The 15,036-nt window shown below is 35.9% G+C and overlaps 2 protein-coding genes across 3 annotated transcripts; one reads left to right on the forward strand and one right to left on the reverse strand.

Moving 5' to 3' along the window:
- Positions 1-958: 958 nt before the first annotated feature.
- VPS29 (VPS29 retromer complex component) lies at positions 959-6,315 on the forward strand (the record flags this gene model as incomplete). Its single annotated transcript, XM_088801027.1, has 4 exons — positions 959-1,117; positions 3,394-3,585; positions 5,342-5,577; positions 5,822-6,315. Coding segments are annotated over 4 exons (705 nt in total), but the record flags the coding sequence as incomplete, so codon positions are not given.
- Positions 6,316-6,904: 589 nt separating this feature from the next.
- FAM216A (family with sequence similarity 216 member A) lies at positions 6,905-14,846 on the reverse strand. Of its 2 annotated transcripts, none has more exons than XM_019734041.2 (7): positions 14,497-14,846; positions 13,112-13,152; positions 10,475-10,596; positions 9,299-9,428; positions 9,034-9,217; positions 8,401-8,483; positions 6,905-7,232 (listed from the first exon to the last, which is right to left on the reverse strand). In XM_019734041.2, exons 1-7 carry the CDS (start codon positions 14,844-14,846, stop codon positions 7,117-7,119), a joined length of 1,026 nt encoding a protein of 341 aa, XP_019589600.2. In that variant the 3' UTR covers positions 6,905-7,116. The 2 variants fall into 2 exon arrangements, with proteins under 2 accessions (XP_019589600.2, XP_019589599.2); XM_019734040.2 differs by having other exon boundaries at positions 8,980-9,217.
- Positions 14,847-15,036: the final 190 nt, after the last annotated feature.

A 15,036-nucleotide genomic window follows, 5' to 3' on the forward strand; every position in this document is an offset into this window, starting at 1 on the left:
AAGAACAGTTTCAAAAAGAGCTCTATCTTGATGAGGTTTAACTGTAAAAGAACTTTTCTTTCTGACGGACATCCCTTGCATTTTTAAGATTATCACGATCCTATGACAAACACAGCCTTTGAGGTGGCTTATAGATGTGACAAAGATTTATGGTATATGCTTCTTTATATAACGTAAAAGGTGTTAATCCCACTTTTAATTTTTGCTTCTGAACAGGCTCCAGTTCAGAGTAATTCCTTTTACAATAATTTTTGCAGTTATTCCTGGGAGAAGGTGAAATTTCCTGACATGTTTCTGAAGGTTTTTTTGAGAGGTGAACACTTTTTTAGGGTAGTTGTACTGCAACATCATTTTTCACGTCAAATTGAAAGAACTGGGCAAAATTTAGCATTAGCCGATTCTTTTATGATTAAAAGCATTTTATAGAAAAGTTCAATACTTAGTAATATTCGGAGTCTATAGGCAACAAGTTCAGGTGTGGGGACGATCCAGTTTTATCTGGTGGAATGTATTTGTTTTTATCATCTTTAGTTGGTGACTTCATCACTTGATAATGTATTCATAGTACTGTGTTAGATCTTCTATACAAAATAATGTCCTAGTTGCAGCATAGTTTTACAGCTATAATTTTGAACATAAGATAATGAAAATCATTATACTTGAGGCATAATTGGGCCTTAAGAATCCAGAAAATGTTAGCTTTCATTTAAGCTATCACTGAAGAATTTTCCAAATTATCTTATAAAATTCTAAACAGAACAGTAAACAAAAAGGATGAAAGTCAATGTGGAGAATAAGATTAGGAAAAGTAGAAAAAAATTGACAAGGCAGATTTTTAAAAAGTGTGTGTGCGTGTGTGTGCGTGTGTCGTGTTTAAAAATACAGCAAATGGTTCTTTTGGTATTTTGAGCAAAGCTGATTTTTAACATTTTCTTTCATAACACTCAGAAATCATTAACAATTGTTTGCATATTCATTTGATACGAGTTTTTTGTTCTTTTTTTTGGTTTGTTTCTTTTCGTTGCTTTCTTTTAACATTGGTCATGTTTCACCCTTGTTTTTTTTTCATTCCCCTGTCTGCAATCAACTTCTTCATTCCACTAAGGCTGGGCACAGAGTAAGTTTCTTCTCTTAGCTCCTCCTAACAATGGTGGTTGGGTGTCTACTACTGGGATTTTCATCCTTTTACAGTCTATGCAATAGGAACTAACCAAATTCCTATGCTTTGATTGGGTTGATTCTTTATTTGAATTTAACAAGACTGCCATTTCCAGGATCTTTTCTGTCTGAATTTAACCTAAACTGTCAAAGTGTGGAATTTGGGCAAGAATGCTCCTCAGAGTACGACATTTGTTATGTGACATTATTTCCCCTATAACTTTGTCACCTGCAGGATGTCACCTGTAAGGATTTTTACTAGTACGACATTTGTTATGTGACACTATTTCCCCTATAACTTTGTCACCTGCAGGATGTCACCTGTAAGGATTTTTACTAACTTGAAATAGATTCTGTGTGGTCATTCATACAGTTATATCTTTAGACTGCTGATAATCTGGGTACACTTGGGGCATAATCCACAGTACGCTATAGAATTTAGGTCATCAATCGTTATCAAGTATCGTGTCTTACTAATGTTCTTTCTAGCTCATTCAGATTGAACAGCTCATTCATTATTAGTTCCAAACATTTTCAATCTGTTATAGACATGTACCCTTTTATGAGTTTGAGGTTATTCTTTTTTTTAATATAGAAATCTATTTTTTAACTTTTTCTCAAATACCAGCTTTCCCACATTAGCTATGTACTTCAATCCATATCTGAAGGGATCCCCCTCTAAAGATGAAGATTGTTCTCTCTCCAGGTACTTTTGTATTGATCACCAATGAGGGTGGAAACTTCCTGGTGGTTTTTAGTTTTACAGATGTTTTGTCCACTAAAATCTAGATTGAAACAACTAATATAAGTGATTGAGCAAATACCAGCCTGTTCTATAAAGAAGAAACTTATTTAACTATTTGTTTTAAAGTACGCTTATTTTGTAAGCTTGTGTTACTTCACTCTACATCCTGATAACAGATCCTTTCCTTTGTAATCGTTTTGATATTTGTTGCAAGATGAATCAAGATTGTTTTAGTAATAATTTTAATTTCACACATTTTGTTTTTAATTAACTTCAATTTACAAAGTCTGTGGTGGCAAAACTATTTTCTGTTTTATCCTATTTTAGATATTTAATGCTTTGATAAAAAGGAATAGTCATGCCTTCTTTAAAACAGGTAAAGGGCATGTACATTTATGGATGGGACATCTATGGGAAAACATACTATCATTGAATGAAGGTGCTTATACTAATCAACATGAAGAAATTGATTGTTGTCCTTATTTTTAAATGAATTTTTTGACAATATTCTGTTAAAGATTGAATTAAATAACACTTATATGTAAAATCTTGAAATTTTAGAATTAAAGTTTTACAGGATTGAGGTTTTTTACTTTTTTATATTTAAATGCAAAATTTATTTTTGTCATCCGAGACTGACTGTTGCAACTCTAAACCACCTGCTAAATTCATCACTTATTTGGCTGATCTCTTCTTTTAATGCTCTAAATGTACATGAAAGACTGTGAAAATGTTATTTTAATTTGGGGATTTAAACTAAGTATACATAGGCAATTTAATCTAGACAATGAAAATATTACAGTGAGGATTTCTAATAATGAAGGAAAGAGAAGGTAAAGATTATAATTCAAAAGCAGACGTTTCCCTATTGAAACTTTTTGAAACTTAGGCTGTTTTTATTCATCTGTGATGTGTAGCTAATAGTTTTAAGTAGCAAATATTGTGAATTTTGGCTACTGTTCCTCCAAATAGTTGTCAGTTTAATAAACATAAATTACAGAATTAACTTTTTTTAATCTATCATTACATTTTTGACAATTCTCTTTATTAATGTTCTGGGAATCAGTACATGAGGTTTTACCTTTATAACTGCAGAAATATGAATTACCGTATCAGTCTCCAAAAATGCCAAATTCCATAAGACCCAGTAGTATATTTTTCATTTTGCAATTTTTTTATTCAGTGTAATTGATAGGTCCCTAAATGAATCACTTTTAGAAAGCTTGATTTTATTCTTGGTAAATAAAATGATCTGTTTTGTGTATGCATACCTGTTTGTGACCAAAATAAGATTGATTTAGAATAGAGTATGTTACCATATGTCTGTTTGTTTAAATGGCTGTGTTAAGAAACTGTGTGAATAACTTCCGCTCTTTTGTGTTTTGGAATCTCTGATTAGTTTCATTTAAAGGGGGAGTTAATTGGAGAAGAGTATCTTGTTTTGACATCATGTTTAACATGACACCTTGTCTCACCTTGACACTTTAAAGTTGGTGTTGGTATTAGGAGACCTGCACATCCCACACCGGTGCAACAGTTTGCCAGCTAAATTCAAAAAACTGCTGGTGCCGGGAAAGATTCAGCACATTCTCTGCACTGGAAATCTTTGCACCAAAGAGAGTTATGACTATCTCAAGACTCTGGCTGGTGATGTTCATATTGTGAGAGGAGACTTCGATGAGGTGATGTATTTCCCTTTCCTTCCCGACATTTCCTTTTCTTGATTCTTACATATAGTTTTATCCTTTAGATCAGTTTCTTAACTGTTAAGGTCTTTTTATTTTTACCTCCAAATATAAAATTACTACTCATACCCCTTCCTGTTAAAAGCACTGATTTTTAGACTGCTAGAAACACATATTAAACACTTGTTCTAACTAACTTGATATGGAGTATAAGTGGTTTTGTCACTATTTTCTGTAGGACTGTCATTTTGTTTAGAAAGTTTGTTAGGAACTTCTTCCACCACCACCTCTTCTAGCCTGTTCCAAGCACCATATCGCTTTCCTATATTCCAACTTCCTGATTCTACCCTTCCTCCCTACACAGTTTGTTCTCCAAGTAGCAACCAGAGTGATCGTTTTTAAGTGAAGATCACATCACCACTCTGCTGAAAATCCTGCCATGGCTCTCCGTCTCAAGGATTAACTAACTATGAAGGGACATGAAGTTTTGAGGAGGCTATAGAACTGTTCTGTATCTTGATTGTGGCAGGGCTTACATGACTGTATGCATTTGTCAAAATCCCTTCAATTGTACACTAAAAGGGATCATTTTACCGGATGTAAATTACACCTCAATAAACCTGACTTTAAAAAAGAAAAAAGTGAGTTAGGAGCTCTGGAGTTACAACTTTGCGCCTTAGTTAATAATGAGATTTTTAGGCAAATTACATCCTCTTTTTGGCCTTAGTTTCCTTCTATGTAAATCTGATTGGAATAGATGATTTTTAAGACCCCTGCTCGTGCTAATATTGTACGATTTAGCAGGATAAATCTGATTCTGGTATGAAAAATGTATGTTGTATCTCTGGGAATATAAGCATTTCCATAAATTATTTAACTTCATTGGTGCTTTTTAACAGGGTTCTTTTATACCAAACTGAATGAGCATAGTGTCTTTTTTTTTTAAATGGATTTTTAATAGAGTTTGGATAAACTAGAGATGACATAGAGATAAAAGATGGGGATGAGAAGGGAATGGGCAAACTTCTTGTCAATAATTAGAATATAGGTCTTATTTGTTAAAAACATTAGGGGTTCTGTTTGTGTTATACTAAAGACAGTTTCAGTAGCAAGATTTAAACTTTTTTGCTTCTAATTTGCTAAATTCACAGACCCTGGAGCCAAACTACCAGAGTTTGGGTCTTGGCTTACCCACTTACTAAAGTTTAACCTTGGGCAGGTTATTTTAACCTCTGTGTGCCTCAGTTTCATCATCCATAAAATGGGGGTCATAATAGAACCTACCTCTTAGGATTGTTTGTAAGTATTAGATAGGTTGATATTTATAAAGCCCTTAGAATAGTGCCTGGCTCATACTAAGTACTATGTAAGTGTTAACTATCATTATTATTTTAAGCCATCTGTATAGCTATTAAAGCCTGGGGTATAATTTAAACACACCCTAGATTACAGGTCACATGCCTGGGATTCTTAGGTAGAGGAAACTCACAAATTTGGGGGAATAACTATTTTCTACAGCATGCCCAAGAGAATCCATATTCTATAAAAATAAACACAATAAAGGGATTGCATGATAAATTCTAGTTATGTTTTGAGCATAGTTCCAACCTTAGAGACCGAGAAGAAATCAAATATGTAATAAATGTGTTGCTTGTGGAGCACATCCATATGAGATCAAATATTTAAGCAGATTATTTTTTAAACATCAGTATCTCTAAAAAATATTTTTTCTTATGTCTCTCTCTTATTTTAGAATCTGAATTATCCAGAACAGAAAGTTGTGACTGTTGGGCAATTCAAAATTGGTTTGATCCATGGACATCAAGTTATTCCATGGGGAGATATGGCCAGCTTAGCCCTGTTGCAGAGGCAGTTTGATGTGGACATTCTTATCTCGGGACACACACACAAATTTGAAGCATTTGAGCATGAAAATAAATTCTACATTAACCCAGGTTCTGCCACTGGAGCATATAATGCCTTGGAAACGTGAGTAGCATGCAATTTGGGAATTTGGGGGCTTTATAAATTTAATAATTGCACATGTGACACTTCATAAAAGAGAAATGCAACCATTTAAATAATTATAGCCTTTTTGGCCATCTTCTTTTGGTGATTATTCTTTTTAATATTTAACAACTGGATTTCTCCTTGAATCCAAATTGTCATCTTAAATTTATAGTGCTACAGCTTTTTAATACAAAACACTGACATTATTTATATTTTCTTCTAGAAATATTATTCCTTCATTTGTATTGATGGATATCCAGGCTTCTACAGTTGTCACTTATGTGTATCAGCTAATTGGAGATGACGTGAAAGTAGAACGAATCGAATACAAAAAATCTTAAAGCCAGGCCTGTCTTGATCTTTCTGTTGGTTTTTTGTTTTTTAATTCCCCTGTTCAAATCAAGTAATTAAACATTTAAGAGCCACAAAATTGTATCACTTTTATAATATTTTGCAGTAAAATATATCATCTTCTGTTAATACAATGGTCTAAGCTTCTTGTAAACTATAAGAATTTATTGAGTTTAAGTATATGATTTCTATGAAAAAATGTCCACCGCACAGTAAATGGTCACATGTTAAGAAAAATTTATCCTTGTAAATATCTTCAAAGTTGATATTTGGAACTTTATTACAAAAGTAGTGCATGAGGAGAAAGAATCTGGACTTTCTTGTATACATTTTTCTCCAGTAATAAACAGTTGCCTTTCATTTATACTTTTTTGATAAACTGTGTTTAATTTTTAAAAATCATAAAAATTAGAGACCAAATGAAACTGTGGACAAGTGCTAAAGTGATGAGATAGAGATGACCTTTCAGAGCTGTCTCACTTCTTACAGCGTTCTGGGTCATACATTGGACTCGGATTTCATTTTCTAAATAATATGCCATGTGGAAGGGAAGTACCCTAGAGGGAATATATAATGTAAAGAATCCTCTCATTAGTATAACTACTCCCAACTTAATCTAGTTTGAGAGGCCAGATGTTCGTGTGGCCATTTTCATAATGAGGGAAAATTGATATTTCCATTCTTAAGTTGTATTTTCAAGCAGCAAATATTTATTAAGCACCTTCTTTGCAAGCTAGGGTATTATCTCTGTCAAATGCTATTCTGTAGTAGGATATTTCAGAGTTTTCCTCAGCCCAATCAAGAAAAATAATTGTTGGATATTCTAATATTGCTGTTTTAGGACTTACTCTTAACAGAGAAAGAAGTATACAATGTGTTTGTCAGATTTAAAGAAAGATAATTCAATTTTAAGTGACAAGAAAGTTTTAATTTTATCTAGCTAGACATAAAAGCATATGTTACACACAGACTGTATTACACAATTATCATTGGTACATGGAACTACATCAAACCAATTACATTGTTGTAAAAGTTTCTAAACAAACCAAAATTACCTACTGACTCGATGGTGACTAACAATCCTCCTAAATGTGGGGAGAGGACACATTCACAGCCCTCTCCCCGACCTTTGGCACATTATCAGTACGCAAGACAAGACTGTCAAGTTCACATCAGGTGTTCCTCTCCCCGTTCTTCAATTGACATCGATTGCATACACTTATTTAGTAAATCTTCTTCCTTTTTTTCTTCATTCATGTATGATTCAGAATCATTTGTAGAAACTGAAGACAAAAAAAAAAAAAGTTTATAATGTCTGTTTTGGAAATAAAGTTGTATTTCATCCTGAAACTTGAGATTTGTATATAAGAACAACCTTCAATATGACCTGCCTTATTAATAAACCTTGAGCAAAAACAGATTGCCTGCAATTCTCAAAACTTAACTCCCCTTTTCCCCATGTCTCTTACTTTTTAAAATAAGATACCCAATACTATATTCTAGCCAAGTTACTGTATAGCAAATTCTCTATTAAGTCCTGTTTTCCCTTTGCTTTTTAAAATCTTTTAGTTAGAGGAGAGTTAGAGCTTCAGCCTTCTCCGTCTTCTTTAAGTTTCTTCTCATCCCTTTTCTCTTGGGGGCCACAGGGACCTTTCCTGTGGTTTCCCTCCAGTATTCTTTTTGGAACCAGACTTACCCTCTCCCCTGCCATTTTCCTCACTTCTTGGATAGGCATAGTATAGTATTTACAGCAGAGCTGAGTGGTGTGGTCACACAGCAATGGGATATGGGTTCAGAAGGCCTAACTTCTCTACTTCCTATCCACTTCCCTGCTCACTGTGGTAGTAACTAGGAAATTACTGAATTTCCACTTTATCAATTCTGAGGACTACTGCTGAGCATTCAGTCTTTCTTCTGCCTTTTTCATTTTGTGGTATTCTGTAATTGTGGCAGAAGGATCTTTTATCTTGATCCTTCCCGAGTCTGGATTTTTCTGAGTTGCTCTGTAAAATTTTAATATCACCTGGTTGGCTTTCTTCCACTGGTTTGTTGAATATTAAAATGGTATCAGTGATACAGCCCTTTGTAAACCTTGAAGCTATATAAAACATGTCCATCCAAAAATGGCACTATCTCATAAAAGAAGTGCTACGGCTTTGAAAAAGTCATGTTTTTGTGAATCGGTTCTGACAAATTCATCCTCTGTTAAGTCTCAGACCTTGATATTATAAATATCTTTATTTAGAATTAGAAATACCTTGAATCTTACTCCCCTGAGCAGCATGTTCTTTTAAATGAAAACAGAAACTATATTTCATGTTTAGTTTCATTTGGAGCAATAAAAGCAAATCACATTCTAAATTATTATTTCATCTGTAATAGAAACTATTGGATTTAATATTTTTTAAGCATAAGATCTTTAAAAATTCATACTTTTAAAATTTCATTTACCTGATTGCATGAACACTCTGCCTGGTTTTCTAAAAATCTTCAGCGACTTACATCGTGTTTTAGACACATATCCAGGTTTTAAACTATAAGAAATAGAAGCATCTTAATTGGAACCAGCAAAGTGAACAGCTGCCTAATGCATGTGGAAGATCATACAGCTTCGCTTTACTAAACTGCCAGTATAACCAAAGAGACCCTTTTAGCCCCTGAATTCTCCTGACATGCAAAGCTAACTATTGTGCAGGTTGAATAATTAGGCTTCTTATCTTTTTTCCCCTCCTTTTTTGTTTATAGTATTCCCCATATGCAGAAGCAACCATATGCTTCTCCTTTTGGAAGTGTTTGTATCATTTTGAATTTGAGTGGGAATCACTGAAAAGGGAAGTCTTCCATATCTCTAGCTGATCAAGAAATGTTTACAATTCCACAAAATCAGTTCTAAAAGAAGTGGCACCTCCCAGTTAGCTCAGTAGCGAGAGACCGTTAGATAACATCCTTTTGTGCTTTTTGTCTAACCCTATTCTGAACTTAGCAAAGTGAACATATTAGGGAACACAAGCTTTCATATCAGTTAGCTACCTTTCAAATAAAATTGGGGTACATTTTCCTCCTTTTAAGCAATAAGAAACAGACCCTTCTTTGTTTCTCACTGGTCGCCAAAGGGAACGCTGTATAATCATTTCAGGGACAGCAGCAGCCATGACCTTAGAAAGCCCTGAGTCGTCTCTCTCCTGTTGGTGTCTCCATGTAGTGCAGGGGTGATGGTGCTTCTGGAAGTAACGAGAACTGAGGCGGCTCCTGTGATGAGTGAGGACACCTGTCACACAAATCACCCCCGTTAGAAGACCCTCTCATTTCCTGTGACAACTTGTGAGAAGCTAGTGGGAGGTGCACCTGCCTGGCTTTGGAGAGCTGCGCTCGACCATGTGCATATACTGCTTCTTCATTAATGTCCTCAGATAGTTTGCGTTGTAGATCTTAGCAATGCTGCACAGATAACGCTTCTGGCCTGTGGTGAAGTCTGGATGCTGAAAGAGAGAGTCAGGTTTATAGGCTTTTATGTGAAAGGATGAATGTTCAGCAGAGTTGTGCCATCTGTACATTTTACTTAAGCAAATCCAACTATGTCAGTTTAGCCAAAAAGAAGGAAATGGCCATTTAAACAGTACAAGTGACTCTGCTTGCCATTTCCACTCATGTGGTTCAGATGCCCAATGAGATTTGAGAACCACAGCCCTAGAAGAATAAGGAAAATATGAACCTGCTGTTATGTCAGTGAGTCTTCATTCCATGCCTCTCAGTGAGTGTGGGCATCTCGCCTTCTACATAACATGGTACCTAAAAGCAACCCAATTACTTAGTTTAACTAAAGAAACAGTCTTTTCTAGCACCAGACTGAGGGATAGCCTGTGGGTTTCTGATAGAAGCAATTTTGACAAAGACTTTCACTGTACTTGATTTTAGAAGTTTTAACACTCACCTGAAATGCAAGACCCCACTATATATCTACGTATATATACACACACAGGATTTACTGAACTGGATAGGTAATAAATCCAGAGAAAATTCAGATTGTTGGCCAGAATCACTTACCAGTTTGCACAAATCTTTGTAACCCTAACTTGTGTTTCTCTGGAGAAGACATTCTGGCAGCTATGATCTTTACAGGTCAACAGTTGTAAAAGGCTTACTATCAGTTTCTTTACTTGCTTGCTTCTAATTTTGTAGTCCTTGAGCAAAATTTTTATGAGGTCGGGTTTCCATCTCTAGAATGGAACTTTCCTCAAGCATCTTTGTGGATGGAGCATTGAGCTTCCTGCATAAAGGTACATCAGATCTGAAGTATCATAAAGCCCTGAAAGAACTCCTATAAGAAACCCATTAATGACAAAATTCTTGCATTCATTCAAGAATTTACCCAGTAGATATTTATGGACTCCTAGACAAAATGCTGGGTGCACTTTGTCTTCCGCAGGGCCTTACCCTCTAAGTAGCTTATTTTCAATAAAAAGTTCAGCTCTGGATACAAAGAGTATTGGTATTTAAATAAAGCATTGACAGGTAGTTAGCATACCTTTAGAAAGGACAAATCTGTCATTGATTTAGGGATGTGAATTGTTTGAATTTGAGGAGTTTTCCATAACTCTTGCAGCTTGGCTCTGTGTGAGTTCACTTTGTGTCCATCTTTGATTCCATCTATAAGCAAGGACATTATTATGTGAATTTCATGAGAAAGATCAGTTCAACAATTTACTTATTAAGATCTATGTAGTTACATGTGTCTGATTATCCTGGAGTAGTAGCATGAGTCAGACTTGAATTTGAAGAGACTAAATGATATGCCATTTAGTTTTAGAGCATACAAAAATCTAAAATATTTATAAATATTTACTCTCTATGTATCATTATATATGGACTACATTATTTTGAACTCAGCTGAGATGCAAACTCATACTTTCTTTTAGTTTACTGTATATCAGGTCATACTGAACAGGAATATACATGCAGGATTTGTACTTTAAAGATTTACAACAAAATTTTACCATTCATTAGGCTTTAGTATGTAGTTTAAAAATTATATTTTGTATTAGACTCAAGGTAGAGCAACACAGATTTAATGCCTTTAATAACGCAGTGTTAAAATGAAGAGCTTTGCAGAAATTTATTAAAACTATTTTTACATAATTTCAGTTCTCTCAGTGTTTTAAATACTGATGTGGGTAGATTAAAAGAATAGTCTTTTGGTAAAAATAAAAGTTGAGATCTATTCCCAGAAGAATGGAAACTAATTTTCAATTTCATTTCATACATATGGAGACCAATAATTTAATTTACTACTAAAGTTTATACTATTAAAGTTTATAGTAGCACTTTGGGGAAAAATCATATCTGGCAAAATTTAATCAGGAAATAATTCTTTGTAACATTTACCTCCTCCCCACACACCCCCTCCCTCCAGACAACCACTTATGTGCTATCACTGCAAATTAGCTTGCATTCTCTTGAGTTTGATATAAATGGAAACCAATACATTTTGTTTTTGTCTGGCTTTTTTACTCAGTATAATTTGAAATTCATCCATTCCTTTTTATTGTTGGGTTATATTCCATTGTATGTATGTATATACCACAATTTTCTTATACACCCACCTCTTCATGGACATTTGGGTTGTTTCCAGTTTGGGGCTATTACAAATAAAGCTGGCAGAACAGATTTTAAGTTAGAAGTTTGTATTTGGTAAAGTGAGTCAAATAAGCACAGTTTTGGCACAGTTTTGTTTCAGTATTATTGCTAACAAAGGCCACTATAAGTTTACATATTAAACTTTAAATTCAGTTATTTCTTTAGGATTTGGGTAAATCAGATAGTTCAGATAAGAGTTATATTTACATACCAAAGGACTAACTAGTTTGCAGCAAATAGAAAAGCACCGGAAATTATGTTAATATGACCCTTAAATCATAATTTGGAATCTGTAATAATAAAATGAGTATCAATTTAACATTTAAAAAGTTTATTTAAAAAAAATTTTTTTTAAAGTCATAATTGTGGGCTAATTATCTAAGAATCTCTTTTGTGTCCCGGCTAATCTACGTTTCTGAGGTGCATATTATAGCCTGAACTAAAATTTAATTTTTGAAAAGCTCGATAGCATTTCTTTACAGAAAATGAAACATTTAAAAATAATAGCTAAACTCAACAACAAACAACCCACTTGAAATATGGGCAAAGGACTTGAAGAGACTTTGGATGTCTCCAAAGAAGATATACAAATGGCCAATAAGGGCATGAAAAGATGCTCACTGTCACTAATCATTAGGGAAATGCAAATCAAAATCACAGTGAGATCCCACTTCCTACTCATAGGATGATGGTCATTGAGAAAACAACCCCAATGTTAGCTAGGATGTGGAGAAATTGGAACCCTGTGCATTGCTAGTGGTAATGTCACATGGTGCAGCTGCTATGGCAGTTCCTCAAAAAATTAAAAGTAGAATTGCCATATGATTCAGCAATTCCATTTAAAAACCACAATATTTATGTATACGTATTTATATATATATATATACATTTATATATATATACGTATATATGTATATACGTATATATATCTATATCTATATATATATATATATATATACACATATACATGTATATATATACACACACACACACTCAGACATGTGCATGTGTGCTTTTCATGGGTAATTGTAAGGATTAAATTTTCCAAGGAAATGCAAAGTGAATCCAGGTTTATATATCATTGAATTGAAATTGCTTCCCTGGAAAAAAAAATGTGTGAGAGGCCTTTCGGGGCCCGCCTTTCTCTCTTAACTCCAGCAGCTCTATCCTTTACTTGGAGGGAGAGGAAAATAGGAGCACTAAGAAGTTGTTCTTTGAAGTTGTTCAATTCAGAATTTTTTCCTTCAATCTGTGAATAAATCCCACGCTGTGCTCTGTGCTTACAATCAACATCAGTTATAAACAGTTTTCAGATTCACTGTTATTTTGAAGTACTCTTTTTAAAATGCTTGATGTAGGATATCTTAATGGGAGACAAAGAAGCCCATTTGTTCTTTGAAAAATCTTACAGACTAGGTTCACCAAGGATGCTAATAAAGTCTATTTTAAAAACTCCATTGTATGAATAGTTACAGCAGAATTGGCTTCTCTGAACCATGTTACTTATAGGTGTATCTGCTCTACTCACCAGTACCTCTGGAATTCTGGTAATAAGAATGTCCAGCTGACCTGTTGGGGGAAAAAAAAGGATGTAAATAATATGCATTAATTGACAGTTTTATAAGCATTAAAGTATTTTAAATGAAAAAGGACACTATTGCATATGCTTTTTACTTTTCATGTTTCCTTCAGACAGAATGTCTTGCAAATTTTCTCCTGTAATTCTGGTTATATTCCACTGGTTCCAGACATTTTCAAAGTGAGTTGTCTGGGATTTTTACCTTACCCGACAAGATTCACTTTAAGCCAGATTTGGTCTTAGTTTTATAGCCTCCTAAGCTAATGTCTACATTGAGTTCAATAAAGTAGTTTGGGCTTCTGTGCTATCCATCATATTTTCTTGTTCTTTTTAATAAAGTAATTTGGCTATGGAAAAGACTGTTTTGTTCTTTATTGTATATAATTAAGGTGAACTGGAACTAAGTTGGTTTAGAATGTTTCTAATTTGGGACAAGTTCTTTTCTCAAATTAAGACTAAACACCCTTCCTTCCCTGTCTTTCAATTTATTCAATGAACAAGAGTTCACTGATCTCCTGATATACTAGGATCCAGCACTTCACTAAGCACTGTGATGAACAGAAAAGAAACACGAAACCTCATCCCATCTTTAAAAAGCCTTCAACCCACCAGATATTTATAAAAAAGAAAGAAAGAAAAAGATGGTCATGGGTGCAGCAGGAGCCATATAACTGTGAGCTGAATTGCAGAGGAACACCGGCACCTCTCCTTTTTTAGGGAATAACGGATGAAAAGGTACTGCCTCCAGGAGTGATTTCAACAACTCATTCTCTTTAGCTTTCGGGAAATAATAGTAAAACCCCGCTCAAAACAAACGGATTTCTGTGTGAAGAAAATGTCAAGATCAAGGTGCCTTTAATATTCATAGTCTGTTTTACTGGCGATTATGAATCCCCCTTTGACATAAAGTCGCCCATGTCACACACAGGGAACTAATTTATTGACTTGGAAGCCCTCGGTTGAGCCAGGGGACTCTGTTCCCGCAGTCTCCCCCTCTCTCCCAGCCCCGCTTATGTAGCGATCCCGTGGCCAGACCGCAATTTTTTCAGCAGGTTTTGCAGCGCCCCCTCGGGACAGAAAGACGCACGCAGGCGGCTGTCGCAGACATCGCGTGCAGTCATTGCACCAAATCCTCCTCCTCAGAAGCCCTTCCCCTAAACAGTGAATCGGTTTCTAGTCCCATCCCGGCCACAACAGAGGTTCTCCCGCCTTTCAGTTCAGTGCACTGCGAACCTGTCCATTGGAGCAGCCAGCTCCCAACCCCTGTTCTACAGGGAGATCACGACCCGGGGCCGTCGCCATCTCCCTGACCCCTTAGGACCCCGCAGCCTCACCCGCCGCCGCCGCCCTCGGTCCTGGCCACTGCAGGCGGCTCTGTGGAAGAGCTGCACTCCGTCCAGTCGGACATCGGACCCTGGCCGGGCATTTCGTCCCGGGTGCCTGGACCGCGAGCTGTATGCGGGAAAAGCTTTCCCCACCTCCCCTCTCCGGTCAGCACGCGTGCGTCAGGCCGGGTGCTATTGAGGGTGAAGAGGCGGACGCTGGATTCTAGCACCCTCCGAGGCGCTGCGGACACTGCCCGAATAGCTTCGGGAGAGCGGGGAGGGCAGATCCACGATCCTGGAGTTAGACTAGGGGAGGGGCGGGAGTTCTTTAGTTGATGGCGCGCTTTGCACGTTGGCATTTTTTGTGGAATGGATGTGTCACGGAAACGAAATACACATGCCCTCCAAAACAGGAGGTGCCTTCCACCTCTGTATTCCAGACCCTCAGCAAATTACAAATCTTGAGTGTCACCGTATAGGTCAAACATCAGCACGCAAACCCAGGACCGAAGCACCCGGCGCAGGAATGCTGAGTGTTATCCGTTATCC

The sequence above is a fragment of the Rhinolophus sinicus genome, chromosome 9 (genome assembly GCF_057876585.1).
Source record: "Rhinolophus sinicus isolate RSI-liver-muscle chromosome 9, RSI-T2T, whole genome shotgun sequence".
Lineage (NCBI taxonomy): Eukaryota > Metazoa > Chordata > Mammalia > Chiroptera > Rhinolophidae > Rhinolophus > Rhinolophus sinicus.